The sequence below is a fragment of the Papilio xuthus genome, unplaced genomic scaffold (assembly GCF_000836235.2).
Source record: "Papilio xuthus unplaced genomic scaffold, Pxut_1.1 DF828177.1, whole genome shotgun sequence".
Taxonomy (NCBI): domain Eukaryota; kingdom Metazoa; phylum Arthropoda; class Insecta; order Lepidoptera; family Papilionidae; genus Papilio; species Papilio xuthus.
The window spans coordinates 52,558-66,212 of record NW_013530472.1 but is presented as its reverse complement, the minus strand read 5'-3'; the positions used below and the strand labels follow the sequence as shown (position 1 = coordinate 66,212).

At 41.5% G+C, this 13,655-nt stretch overlaps 3 protein-coding genes across 3 annotated transcripts in view; 2 read left to right on the top strand and 1 right to left on the bottom strand.

The window, feature by feature from the left end:
• Positions 1 to 1,143: 1,143 nt before the first annotated feature.
• On the bottom strand, positions 1,144 to 3,861 carry LOC106113584 (cytochrome b-c1 complex subunit 1, mitochondrial). The gene is made up of 2 exons (XM_013306417.1): positions 3,707 to 3,861; positions 1,144 to 2,542 (listed from the first exon to the last, which is right to left on the bottom strand). Exons 1-2 carry the CDS (start codon positions 3,859 to 3,861, stop codon positions 1,144 to 1,146), a joined length of 1,554 nt encoding a protein of 517 aa, XP_013161871.1.
• Positions 3,862 to 4,049: 188 nt separating this feature from the next.
• On the top strand, positions 4,050 to 5,713 carry LOC106113673 (cytochrome b-c1 complex subunit 1, mitochondrial). Its single transcript, XM_082930823.1, has one exon. The coding sequence runs from the start codon at positions 4,163 to 4,165 to the stop codon at positions 5,516 to 5,518; it is 1,356 nt and encodes a 451-aa protein (XP_082786949.1). The 5' UTR covers positions 4,050 to 4,162; the 3' UTR covers positions 5,519 to 5,713.
• Positions 5,714 to 12,382: 6,669 nt separating this feature from the next.
• Positions 12,383 to 13,655, top strand: part of LOC106113583 (Ecdysone-induced protein 78C) — a 7,890-nt gene continuing 6,617 nt past the window's right edge. The window contains exon 1 of the mRNA XM_013306416.1: positions 12,383 to 12,665. Within this exon, the coding sequence (XP_013161870.1) occupies positions 12,383 to 12,665 (283 nt within the window). The remainder of the gene's footprint in view (positions 12,666 to 13,655) is intronic.

Here is a 13,655-nt window from a genome sequence, read left to right as displayed (position 1 = left end):
ATTTAAGATAAACAATATACCGCTAGATGATAAGCTCTTCCTTCAATACATTGAAATCAATGCTTCGTCAATGAACACGTTTTGTGTTTGTTGTTTTTTCTATCGATTCTTCTATTACATATATATGTCTCGGATCGGACTATGTATTTGTCTATGTCAATGTGTAACCCCCAATAATAATCTTCCATTATACTTTGCTACCGTACACTAAGTGACTATGTGTAAATAGTAGTGCGGTGCCGACGATCAGGGACCGGGGACCGGGGACCGCGGCTGCGCGCACCAGCCCGGCCCGCCCTCATGCAAGTTGTAATGGAAGAATATTTGCTAGTAGTTTGTATTACTAAATGTACTCATTCAGTATTTGTGTCAGTCGAATTCAAATGTTCAAATAAAGTGAAAAGAAAATAATGATCGTATATTATTTATTTATTTTTGTTAAGTTCTTTCGAATACCAAGATGAAGATAATAACATAACTAGTTACATTCCAATAATTTTGATTTACATAATGTTTTTAATACGATTATATTTTGTATTTTTTATTTCTTCCTGTTTCGTTTCAATTATGTATATTACAATATATTAGTATACAATATTATTTGAGTATCGAACATTAAATTATACTTTGTCATTTGAGTTGTATTATTTTAGTTTTTAATTTGTTTTCGATTAGTTGTACGTCAACATACTTTTTACGATGTCAGGGGTCGCCGCCTATAGCCCCACCCCACCCCACCCATCTCGCTGGCCAACACCGCTTGCACGAGCTTCTGTGTCGCAGAGCCTTCAATGACTCTATGGAATGTATTCGCAGACAAACCATCCATTCCTTCCTCTGTCAAATTTACCTCCTCCTACTATGCTTTTTATCAGAAAATAATGAAAGGAGAAGAACCAGACTCGTCGCAAGAGACTTGTAAATGATTGCGCTTGACGCTCTGTGCGGCGGCAGCCATTGTCGTTCAAGGTAAGTCCTTTTTACCTTGGCTGTGTAAGATAGAAGCGGTTACCTGACTTGTGTTCTACAATTACTACCCGCTACAGTTTTTGTGTTAACGTAAAATTTGACAATTGTATAAACACAAATGAAAAGCTCTTGCACAATAAAAATAGTAGCATTTTAATTTGAAAGTTCACCAAGTTAAAGTCTTAACCAATATGTACCGCTCCGAAGTCTGGCGTAATCGGTGAGGGTTTCAGTAGGTCCCGTGGCTGCTACAACTGGACATTTGTCGTATAGGTATTTGTAGCAAACACTTTTAACATCTTGCACGGTAATGTTCTCTATGACGTCGATTCCTTTGAAGACCGGGAGGTGGCAGCCACGGTACAGGAGGGAGCGGCCTACTCGATGCGACGTCCTCACCGTGCTCTCAGAAGTGGAAAGCCATTTAGTTTTTAATTGGTTTTTAGCCCTATCCAGCTGCTCCTCGGTTATCATATTGCACAAGTTCATCCATTCGTATTGCAACACCGACACCATATCGTCCAGGCCCAGCCTCGAGCCGACAAAGTAGGCGCCCCAGAGAGCTGTGTCTTTGTAAGCTATGTAAAAGGATTTGTATGAGTCACATATGTTGTGGGAGGCGGCGCGCGCGACGCTGGAGCCGTGCGCCAGCCCGCCGAGCTGCGCCTTGTCCCAGCCGCCTACCACCTCCTTGGCCAACGTCATCACGTTGTAATCGGCGTGGCAGTATGAGGGGCCCTCCATAGCGACGGCTACGTGGGCCATGGGCTGGTCGTCGTTCCTGTACCGCAAGTCGGCCCCTGTGTATCTGCACTGCGCCACCTCGTCGCGCTCCACGTGTACCATTTTACTTAGATACTTGTTGGACAGTTCTACTATCTCATTGTGTTCCACTCCACCGATGGCTGTCACTACCATATTTCTTGGCGTAAATCTCTGGTATAAAATTCTACTGAGCAGTTTAGAGTTGAAAGTGGTAACGTTGTCGCACGGACCTAGCACCGATTGTTCTAAAGGAGTACCCTGAAAGGCAGACATATGCAAATAGTCAAACAGGATATCACTATAATTTTTCTCATATTCTTGTATTTCCAGAGAAAGTATATGCTTCTGTGCTTCTATTATGGTATATTCCAATTTGTTGTTAAATATACACTCGAATAAAATTCCTAAAATTTGTGGAACATCCGGTGACAAGCATTGCGTGAAATAAACAGTCATTTCGCGAGTAGTGAAACTGTTGAAGTAAGCGCCAGCGCTCGACATCGCACTCCTGAGTTCAGTCTTGGATCTAGTCTTGGTGCTTTGGAAAGCGATGTGCTCGAAGAAGTGCGTGATGCCGTGCTCCTCGGCGCTCTCATAGCGCGGACCCGCGTTCACATACAGCCCGAGTGTCGCGTGGGCGCTCGCCCGCCCTTGTGTACCTATCGTCAACCCATTTGACAATTTTGAGATTTCAATCTGTGGCAAATTTCTAATAATGTTCTTGTACGATATCGTTTCTTTAACACAGGGGCCCTTAAGTCTAGCTAGTCTTCTGTAGCTAGTATAATACCGCCTCGCCATTTGCCACCTGTCGACCATTATTTAATTTTATATTAAATGAATGTAACTGACAGCTTTCACTATCTATCGCCTTTTTTTTAGAGAACGCAATAAATATTGAATGTAGGTTACATATGGCCAAGGAACAGATCTGTATAAATGTAGGTATAGCGGGTTTTTTGGACATGACAACTTTTCTTCGTTGCGACATAAAGATAGTTAGTTAAAGTACAATATTTATTGGTAATGTTTTAATTACAGGTCAAGGAGCGTACTGTACTGAGAATCTAATTTTGACGTATAGACCGACAAGGATATCTGGCCCGGTGGTCATAAGTGACGCTAAATTATGACAGCTCACTGGCGCCAACCTGTGAATGTCAAAAAAGTGTCACAAGATATGAATAAACGTATAATAGTTTCTGTTTAAATGTCAACATTTTATTTGAACCTTTGGTCATTTTTTTTTCTTGTACAAGCCTTTTTTTCATAGGGGAATGTTTTATGCGTACCCCGCGCCCCGAAGCATACCCACTAAACATCTCTGTTCCTCCTACGCATCATGTCGATGCCACGGGCACACTTGCGCTTTCGTCCGTGACGTCGCCTGCGTCAGCTGCTGAAGCAGCTCCCACTACGGGGGAGGACCTACCTTCAGCCTCAGGCTCCGTACACTAGCATGTCAAAGTTGGTTAAAAGTTAAAATGTTTTAAAATTTCAAAAAACAGTCAAAGTAACATTTGTAATTAAATGTGAAATTTTGGTTCAATTTTTAACTGCAAATAATAGCTATGTTACTTAGGTAGCTAATACAAAAAATATTGCAGGAATATAGGATATTTGTAGCCACAGCGTCTAAACATATGGGTGGATGGTATGAAATTATAAAAAAAAGTTACAAAAGTTAATGTAACTTTTAAACAAAAAGATTTGATTTTTTTTAGTATTTTTGTCCTTGTAGTTATCGATGTGGCTATATCCCATTTCCGTTTTATCGTTGAATTTTGGAACACGCTGTGCAGCCGCCTTCGCCTTGGCCTGCCATCCGGAGCAGCACCTCTCCGCGGATGGCCCAGACGAATCTGATGTTCCATAGCAGGGGTCCTAGTACAGACCGACACCGGAGGACACTACCCGTCCCTGCAGATAGAACCCTACAAACTTCCGGAGATAGAGAGGCACTCCATGGTACCGAAGTGCCTCCTCTATCACCGCGAAGAGGAGGGAGCCGAAAGCATTGGTGATATCCAGCGATATCGCTATAGCCCCCTGTCCCCTCTCGGCCGCGTCCTCCATGAACCTCTTCAGGGCGGTCAGGGCGTGCAAGGTCGATTCTTGATTGTTCATAGTGTTTCGTTATACGCTTACGGCCCGATACTGTGACACTCGTCCATTAAGTACAACATTAGTTTTATACTTCAAAAGCATCATTTTTTAAACTCTATAAAATGGTTAGCCGTCTTGAAATTATGAAAAAAAATATTGTAAGCTTTTTATATGAACTTTCAAAGTGAGTGTAATTGCATACTCTTTGGTGTACAAATACAAACATTTAAGAAACATTGATGATTGTCCGTTTTTGTTGAATTTGTGAATTCTAACCTAGAATATCATTCTTACTCTATAAAACAGTGTTATTTTTTCATAAATGTTTAATTTATTCAGGCGGTCATCATTTAATTTTTTACTAGCAAATGTTCATCATTATGAAACATACACATCTGTGTTAAAGAATGGAGTTAGAGTAGCCGTCGAGGAAACGATCTCGCCCTTAGTTTGCCTTTCGCTCTTTATACAAACGGGATCGAGATTCGAAACGGCAGAAAATAATGGCATCAGTCATTTTATAGAGCACATGGCGTTCAAGGGATTTGTGTCCATGAAAAAAAAGCAATTGGAGGAATGCCTACAGAGCATGGGTGGTCACATCACTGCCCGCACCACAAGGGAGTACCAGTTGTTCTCGGCTATCGCGCCCGCGCGCTACTCCGCGCAGCTCGTCTACATCATGTCTCTCATTATCACTAACATTGAATTTGCGCATTGTGACATTCAAGAAGTGAAAAAAGATATCATAATGCAGTTAAAGGACCGCGAGGCGTGTCCTAAGCATACAACATTCGACTATTTGCATCAAGCGGCTTTTCAAGAAACACCGCTAGCATATAATGTGATTGCTCCTCTTAAGAACCTAGAAAATTTTGACGAAAACGAGGCATGTAGTTTTTTAAAACAACGCTACCATCCTGAAAACATAGTGCTAGCTGCGTCCGGTGGAGTGGTACACCTGGATATAATGAGCGAGGCTCAGAAGAGGCTGAGTCACGTGGCCATGGAGCCGATTCCTTCGGGGGCGTACGAAGCGTGTCGCTACACGGGCTCCTCGCTGGTGCTCCGCGACGACTCCATGCCGTTCGCGCACGTCGCCGTCGCCGTCGAGGTGGGCGGCTACGAGGACCCCGACTTCTGGCCCCTCTTCGCGGCAAGTTGCATTCTCGGTGTTTGGGAGCGGAGTCAGGGCGGCGGCGACACACACGGCTTTATGTTGTCGCGGGCGGCGGCGAGTGGACTGTGCGAGTCTTATGAGCCGTTCTACATCGCGTATCGAGACATCGGCCTCTGGGGCGTGTACTACATTGCCGAGAGAAATGATTTGGATGGACTTTTGCACAACGTACAACATCAATGGATGACTTTTTGCACGAGCGTCACTGACGTTGAAGTGCAAAGAGGTATTAATTATGCAAAGCGTAAGCTGGCGCAGGAATTAGAGGGGTGTGTCAGGTCATGTCACGACCTCGGCCTTCAGATATTGTACAACTGCGCTAGAGCCAGTTTAACCGACAAGAACAGAGAAATGAGCCATGTGAACGTCGACACAATTAAAAGAATCGGCCAAAAGTATATCTATGACAAATGTCCGGTTGTATCTGCAGTAGGGCCGACCGAGTGTTTAACAGATTATAGCAGAATAAGGTCCGAAATGTATTGGTTGAGGTTTTGAAACTGGGAAATGTTTAAATATAACGCTAAAACAAGCTAGCTGTTGCCCGCCTCTTCTTCCGCATCGAAATAATTAGTGAGATGTTTCTTCAAGTCGCAAAATTTATATAAAAAACGAAATAAGCCAATGTCACTCCCGTGTGTTAGTCTCTTACATGTTGATGAGTTTATTTTTGATTAAAACTGAATCGGTCCAGATTGATTTTTTTTTATAATAAGTAACACTCACAAATATCATTTGCATGAAACTAAAAGAAAAAATATGTTTGTTACACAAAGACATTCAAATTTTATTTATCTGTTCGCATAGATTATAACTATTTCTATAAGACGGACCAATAAGTGGTAAGTTAAAATGCTGGGTACCATTGCGAATTAAACTGTACCAAATCTATTATTCGTTCCTCGTCCTAATCACAGAGATTCTATGGTATTATAGAGATGACATAAGGCTTTCTCTTAAAAAGTTTTTACCAAATCAACAGCGCCATCTATTGTTGAATAGCCAAAAGCACATGCATAGTTTGAATTAATTAACGAATTTGCCGATAGATGTCTTAAGATATAAATAGTGACCAAAATATGATTATTCTTTCATATTCACATGAATATCAATGACAACTGAGAAAGAACACCACTACGACTTTAGGGTCCTTCAAGCAGCGAGTTTGCTTAAAGTCCGGTAACTCATCCGCGGTTTCTCTGGTGTTCTGCAGATGTCTGTGATCACCTCGGTGTTCCCATCGCTCGTTTGTCTTCAGTGTATGTGGTATTGGTATTATAGTTTAACGTCTATGTTGTAAATGAGGAGTATTTTCAGAATGGAGATATAAATATTTCATCAATAGCACAATTAACGTGTCATTGCATTTTCCCTTTTTGTTCAGTATTGTTTATTTTTCCATGATAACTGATGTAAATGATAATCCGTGTGTCGTATGTCGTATTTCGTGTTTGTGTGGTGGGCGGTGGCTGGCTTCGCTGCCACTACCGCTGCAGACCTACAAACACATTGACCCATAAGGCGTAAGACTGAGCTTCTGCCCGTGAACCGGGAAGTGCGCTCAAGGTTGAAGTAACGCATGCGCCCTCTGCACTTCATATCTGGCGACGTAACATCGACACGGCGACTCCCTTCATGTCTAATATGTTAAAAGTTATAGCGGGCCATTGGTTTTTGAACTTTACCCGCCTATACTACCGGTTTTAGCATTTCTGGCGCTCTGAGCGGATTTATGTGTCGAAGGGAAATTTTCCAAACCTCGGGTATGTTAGGGGGTGCCACAAGCGCCTCTTTATATCCGACTAGGGCGCTCCCTTCTGTCCAGCGTAGTGGGCGGTCGCCACACTGCTCTACTCAAAGTCAGAATCTTTGATTAAAAAGACATATTTATTCAAAGTAGCGATAGCCATTGCTCGAAATTCGATCATAATTTTTTCGTACTTATAATTTAAATTGCATATAGTAAAAATCGACGGTATTCCTCAAAGTATTGCGTGGGCACAGTGTGGCGATGGCGGAGGGCGGCGGCGGCCGTCGTCGCAAGCTTACGTCGTCCGGTTCGCTCGTACTTCGTGGCCGCGTCAGTGATTTCAATCCCAACACGAAACTATGTATTTCCGCGCAATGTTCTGCTGTTCGCTATAAATTGCTGCGCCTACATTTATTCAGTGGATTAAAAAGTGTGGATTCGAAGTGAACATGGCGGGCGGTGGCGAAGTTGGCAATGACGTGGTGCTTGCGATGTAAAGTGATCGTAAAAGTTTAGTGATGAGTTGTTCATTGCTCGTCGATGCGTCCAGCTCATCGAAAATCGAGGACGACCTATACACGTAAGTGTTGCAAGTTGTATTAACTAGAAGGAAACGAGCGAGCCGGGGGACTGGAGCTCGGGGACATTGTGTTAGTTAGCACAAGCTACGTAGTTACATACATCGCGACGCACATTTGACGTAGGTAATGGTTTCATCGTCAAATCGATACTTTGTATCAGCTGTCCTCTTCCGCGGCCTCTTCCTTGCCCTTGACGTCCCTTTACTTTAGGGCTTGATGCCTATTAGCTGCAAAAAGAACCTTTAAATTTATTTAAAGTAAAATTAAAATTACTCTTGAGTTTCGTTGTGGAATAAATGTATATTGTAATAAAACAATAAGAACCTCGTAAACTGTATTGTGCACTTGTACATATGTAGAGCCCGACACTAAAGTATGGATTTTATATCTAGATAGTTATAATAATTGGGAACAGTTTATGTTATCTAAATATGTAAATTAAACAAAGAAATTAATTTATTTAAGAGGAAATTTGACAAGTAGAGCCTTGAAATTATACACAGATGTTACAGCTACTTGCCAAGCGCTAAGAATGGATTTTACTTAACTCATCCCTTAAATGACTGAAGGCGGGAGGCTTTAAAGTTTCTATTTAAAGGTGTTATTCCTTCTGCAGAAATGCTTGATTCACAAAAAATCATGTTGAAATACAAAAAATAACATTTTTAATATAATAAGGTGGTTTTTTTTTATAAGATAAAGTGGCAAACGAGCGAGCGGCCATTTAAAATCGCTGAAATAGCGAAGTAACCTTTGCCCATAGACATACGCAATTGCATATGCGTTGCCTACCTTTAATCGACAGAGGAGAGGATGCACAGAATGAAAATATTTTCCCTTCCCATGCATCCTCTCATCTGGAATGTCCACTTACTCTTCCATCCTTTCCTTATAAGAAAGAGGGTGGAAAGGGAAATAGGACTAAATTAGGCCTTCGGGACGCACACTCATCAGACGAAACGCGGAATTGCTTCCACTTCACGCTTGTCTTCTTTGTGGTCGTGGTATTTCACCGAGCGAGCCAGGCCAATTCGTGCGAAGATGTTAAAGCGGGCTCTACAACTGTTAAACGGTAAACGGTACGCCCAGATTTAGGGTAATAAAGGCTGATGATTACCATGATTACCGCTTTAATTCCTCGGAATAGCGATACGACCGCTATTTATAAACATCCACAGTTGTAGTTCCCTTAGCCGTCATTTCCTAATAAGAAAAAGATGGAAAGAGAAAGAGGGGTAAAGTAAGGCGTATGGCACGGCACGCACACTCATCACACGAAGCGCGGAGTTACTTTTATTGGACGTCTGTGGTTTCCTGCAGTCGCCCATCTCAAATATTATACATATATTCCATATGGGCGAGCGTCGATGGCTCAGGGGTTTAGCACTTGTCTTGTGATCCGCTGGTTCCGACTTCGAATCTCACCATGTACCCACAATTTTTTTTTTTATTATCGATTTCCATATTATGCACATTTATCCGACGTTTATACTGTGAAGAAAAACATCGTAATGTAACCTACAACACATCAGCGAAGAAATTCAAAGATATGTGTGAAGTCAACCAGCGCACTGACCCAGCGTGGTTGACTATAGTCTCGGCACCACTTTCTTAGGGTAGTCTGTTGCGGCTGTAGTAAATATTTTGGCGATGCCTTTATTTCGTTCCTGATGACGTGAAGGTACCATTGATATAGTTTATGTGACACGGAAGAGCGGGACTTCCAATCACAAGCCCGTTATGGATGCTTAAATGGAAGTCCCGGCACAAATGTTAGTATGTATCATTTTTGTTTAAGCAATAAACCATTTTTCATTTTTTTCACATTTTTTATAAGCTTTTCTTGGCGAATTGTAGGCTACTGCCGAACACCTCCTGCAGTCCAAATTATTTTACACACAATTTTTCGTGTTAGGCTCAGGGTCATCGCCGTGCTGGCGACCCTGACTACTAACCTCATCACGACATGGCGACCGAAGGCTTGTGTGCCGCCAAATTTAAAATCTTTCGCGGACCATATTATGATTTCTGTGGGCCAATGGTTTAACCAACCCAGTAGTTAATCATACATTCAACAAAGATGGACTCGAGGACTGGCTGAGCAACAAAATAGAAAATATTTTGGAGCTGGAGTGTGGTGTGGTATCTTGCTGGAAGAATATGTATTTGTTAATATAATAGTGGTTAGGACAGAGCGAGGAGTCAGCGGGCGGCGGTGCGGCGGGTGACGAAGCGCGGGGTGCGGGGCGTGGGGCGTGGGATATCGCCATGCATAACAGATTTTCGTCAATTTACTTTACAATTCAAGCAGCTCGGTTGACGCCCGCCTCTGGCTGTTGCTACCTCCTAAATTTTGATAAAAAATGCTCCTTGACCTTGAATGTATAGAATTCCCAATAACCCACTAGCCACATCAATTGCTATCCAAATATCCTTGACAAAGTATCCATCTGTTTGTGTCCAATTGATGTACAATTTTTATGTGTGAGACAATCGTTTCATAAATTGAAACCCAATAACTTAAAGTAATTCTAAGTACGTTTGCGTGCCGCGATTGGTTGAATGATTTCACAGCTATTTTTGAAAATACAGTTGTACTAAGTAGACGTAGACATAGTGTATATACCATAGAATAAGTAATTGGTACGGAATGCTTAACAACAAAACTTAAAATGTACCAATGTTTTGTCCGCAGCTTCAAGGAGGAGGACTCGCCGCAGCCGAGCGCGCTCTCCCCAGGTATGCCAACTCTCTTATTCTACTAATATCTTGTTGATATATATATATATATATCTTTAAGTGCATATAATAGATACGTTTTTTTTTATTAAATAGGTATATTTATTCATGAGAACCCGCGTCCAGCTTTTTATCTCGTTTATAGCTTAAGTGATTGGGCCCTTAGCAGATTTTACATCTCACAAAAATTTGTGAACTTGTCTAGTGTGGCTACTGTTGGCGACACTTGTATGTATATATGTCATACGTACTTGTAGGTGACCACATATATATGAATTTTTGGCCGAATCAAATATGTATTATAGGATAAATTCAATTTAAAATTCATCAGTTCAGTTAAATTTTGTCAAGGATTCGAATTCAGTTTTTTTCAATTTCCGGCGCCGTCGTCGGCACACACAAGGCAATGTAAATGTTCGAAACTAATATTGTATCGCCGCATTGTCGCAAGTATCGCGTTGCGCCCTCTCCGTACATACAACCTACAATGTTAGTACAGGCAATTTCCACAAGTTATGTTCTATGTTTTTATGGTTTCCGGGGAGCAATAGGTCCCTACCTACTATCGAAATTCGACTATGTTCAATACAAAAACAATTTGTAAGCAAATTACTTACAACTTATATCCTCAATGGCTTTAATTATTGCCCAAATCCCATCTCATTATATGTATTATAACAAAACAACACTACAATATGTTTTGTTTAAACTTGGATTTTGGTCTCAGAAACCAAGTATAATATTAGCCTTAAAGTGTCGGGCTCGGCTTGGTTTGCTCTCGATGATTTTGCGGGCTTTTTTTAATACTTACCAATGCATCAAACACGTGATCGAGGTTACGTACAATATCGAACGCGTCTGTTTCCACGTAAACATCTGAACCTGAACAATATTTACAAAGACTAAAATTGGATTGTCTCGATACAATATTTTATATTAAGAGATGTCCCATTGATGTACAGTCAGCGCACATTCATTATGTGGATTACATCGGACGAAAGGAAACAACCGAAGAAATTCAACAAAACAAGCTAAAGTTAGCTTAACAAAAAAACAAGCTAAAGTTAGCTTAAAATTTTTGTCAGTCTGTCTATTTATTTCCGGGTAATCACTGAAATAGCGTAACCGAATTTGTGGGGACTTTTCATATTACTATTTTAATTCTGCGCTGACGGAGTCGCGTGCCAGGGCTAGTGTAGTTATGTTTTCGGAACTGTCGACTTAACGAAGTCAATTTGAAACAGCGAACGTTGGCAAATGATTTTTTTATGTTAGTTCAATATACGGAGATAAGCAATTCAAATGTACTGACATAAAGCGTACGCGGTGTCAGACCGTGCGTCGTCAACACCACTTTTGTGAACTGTTTTATATGCCAATTCAATCTGAGTCCAAAAGTTTTTGCGTAACTGCGGAGCTGACTCGTCCCACCCGCCACAGGAACACAATTATACTTGCACACACATTGCCAACATATTGCACACACATTCCATTCATTACTTACTTATTGTCTACTTCTGGTTTATTTTTCTTACCATAGATTTAAGAAAAAAATTAATTAAACTTAATTATTTTTATTTTTCCGTACCTTTAGCAGCATATATCCTTACCAATCGGCAACTAAAATTTTGAACGGTGTGTGTTTGATACACAGAAATTCTATTAGAATTATTAAACTTATAGTTAACACTAATGAATCGCTTCGCTTGGTAATGATGAAAAAACTGGAAACTTCAGTACATAAGTAGACTTTAACTATATGATACGTAAGTATTTATGTGGAGGTAGAAATTTGTTGCGAGGCTGGCACTTTCTGAGGTATCGCTAATCGCCGCGCCGCGCTGAGCCGCGCCCATAACGAGCCAACATTACTAAAAATTGCAATGCAACTAAACATTCTACTGATTTGCTTCCTGAATAGGTCAACACTGACAATTTAAAAGTTCATAAAACAGAACAATGTAATTATTTAATTGAGGAAGAAAAATATTATATATAAAGATCAGATAAAGGATAAAGTAAAACAGGAAAAAAGGGGAAAATACCAATAAAAACTAAAAAAAAGCCACGGTAAACATTTCCAGACGTACGCGCATGAGTATGCATAGTTATGGGTTTCGAACACACGATTACAGTGAAGATCGATATTGCGACGAGTGCGGATGCGGAATTTTCGCATAGCTTTGGCGCTGAAAGTGGAAGATCTGAATCGTAGCACGCGACGCGATGAGTATGTTTGTAAAGAGCAGCGGAGGCAGCAAAGGGTGTTCAGCCCTCAGAGCCTGCCGGAAGATGAGAGTTGTGGCCAGGACGCGGTTGGCGGCAGCGGGGCAGACGCCGTCGAACTGTAGAACGCGGCCGTCGGCAGCGACAGTGCGCAGCGAGCCGCCGCGCAGGGAGGTGGTCGCGAGCGATGCGCGTGCCCTTGCCATGGATGTGTGGAGCGCGGGTGCAGCGTGCGCGCGAGCGCCAGCCCCGTTGACGCCGGCACGGCCGCCGGCACACTTTGCGCTCACTTTCTTTCCCGGCGCCGGCGCCGGCGCTGGCGCACACCCGCCTTCGCACCGGACACAAGGTGCGTTGCTTTTGCCTCTCGTCTTTCTTACATCTCCAGAACAACACGGACTCATTCTCACCGTTCCCTGACCTCAGTGCAATATAAGTATTTACTTATAAACATCTAAATAATAATGTTGACCCTTCTCTCCTCTTTTATTAACGACTGCCTGCGATAATCGCTGCCATAGTAAACAATATTCATAACTTTAATCCAAGTCTCGAAGACCCTTTTGCATACCTTCGTAGTCGCGCACGTGCGTAGCGTCCGTCCGCCTTTCGCTTTTAACGATATAAAGGATCGCATCTGCGCCTCTGCGTGCAGATGCGACGTTGTGTTGCTGAAACTATTAAGATGCGACATTTGCAATACGATTGCATTATCACTTTCAGAATTCCTAATATTACTAAATACTGTATATTTACCGCGTGTGTATCTTTTCATTTTAAGCAAAAATCGATGCAAAATTTTATAATTTGTCAATCGTATCGTGATGCTTTATTTCATGCATTATAATAATTATCTCTAAAAATTGATCCCATGTTTGAAGAATAAACCCAAAAATGTCATTCGCATCGCAATTTTATATTTAAGACTTCAGATAAGCGCGCTGTTTTTGAATTTAATTTAAAAAATACTTATATGTCTAACTGCGAAGCAAATTATTGAGTTTGAAAATAACCACATTTCAATTATATGTTTTTATTTATTAAGTACTGGATATTTAATTAAGTACTGGAGTAGGATTATTTTCAGATTTGTCGTATAAAGAATGGCCTTAAACGGAGGTGGGGCGAGGGGGGCGGTGAAATTCAGTATCTTGAAATATTTTTCCCGGTTGGGATACGAGGCCTTGAAGTTTTTGCATGTAGCTTTCTTAGGCACTAACAAGCGATTATAAATTTTACTTGAAAATTGACATAGATCACTAGCTGTTTTCTAAAAGCCCCCATTGCCGCACCGCGCTGCCTCCACTAAATATGAATCGTCGGTCACAATAAAAAGTAT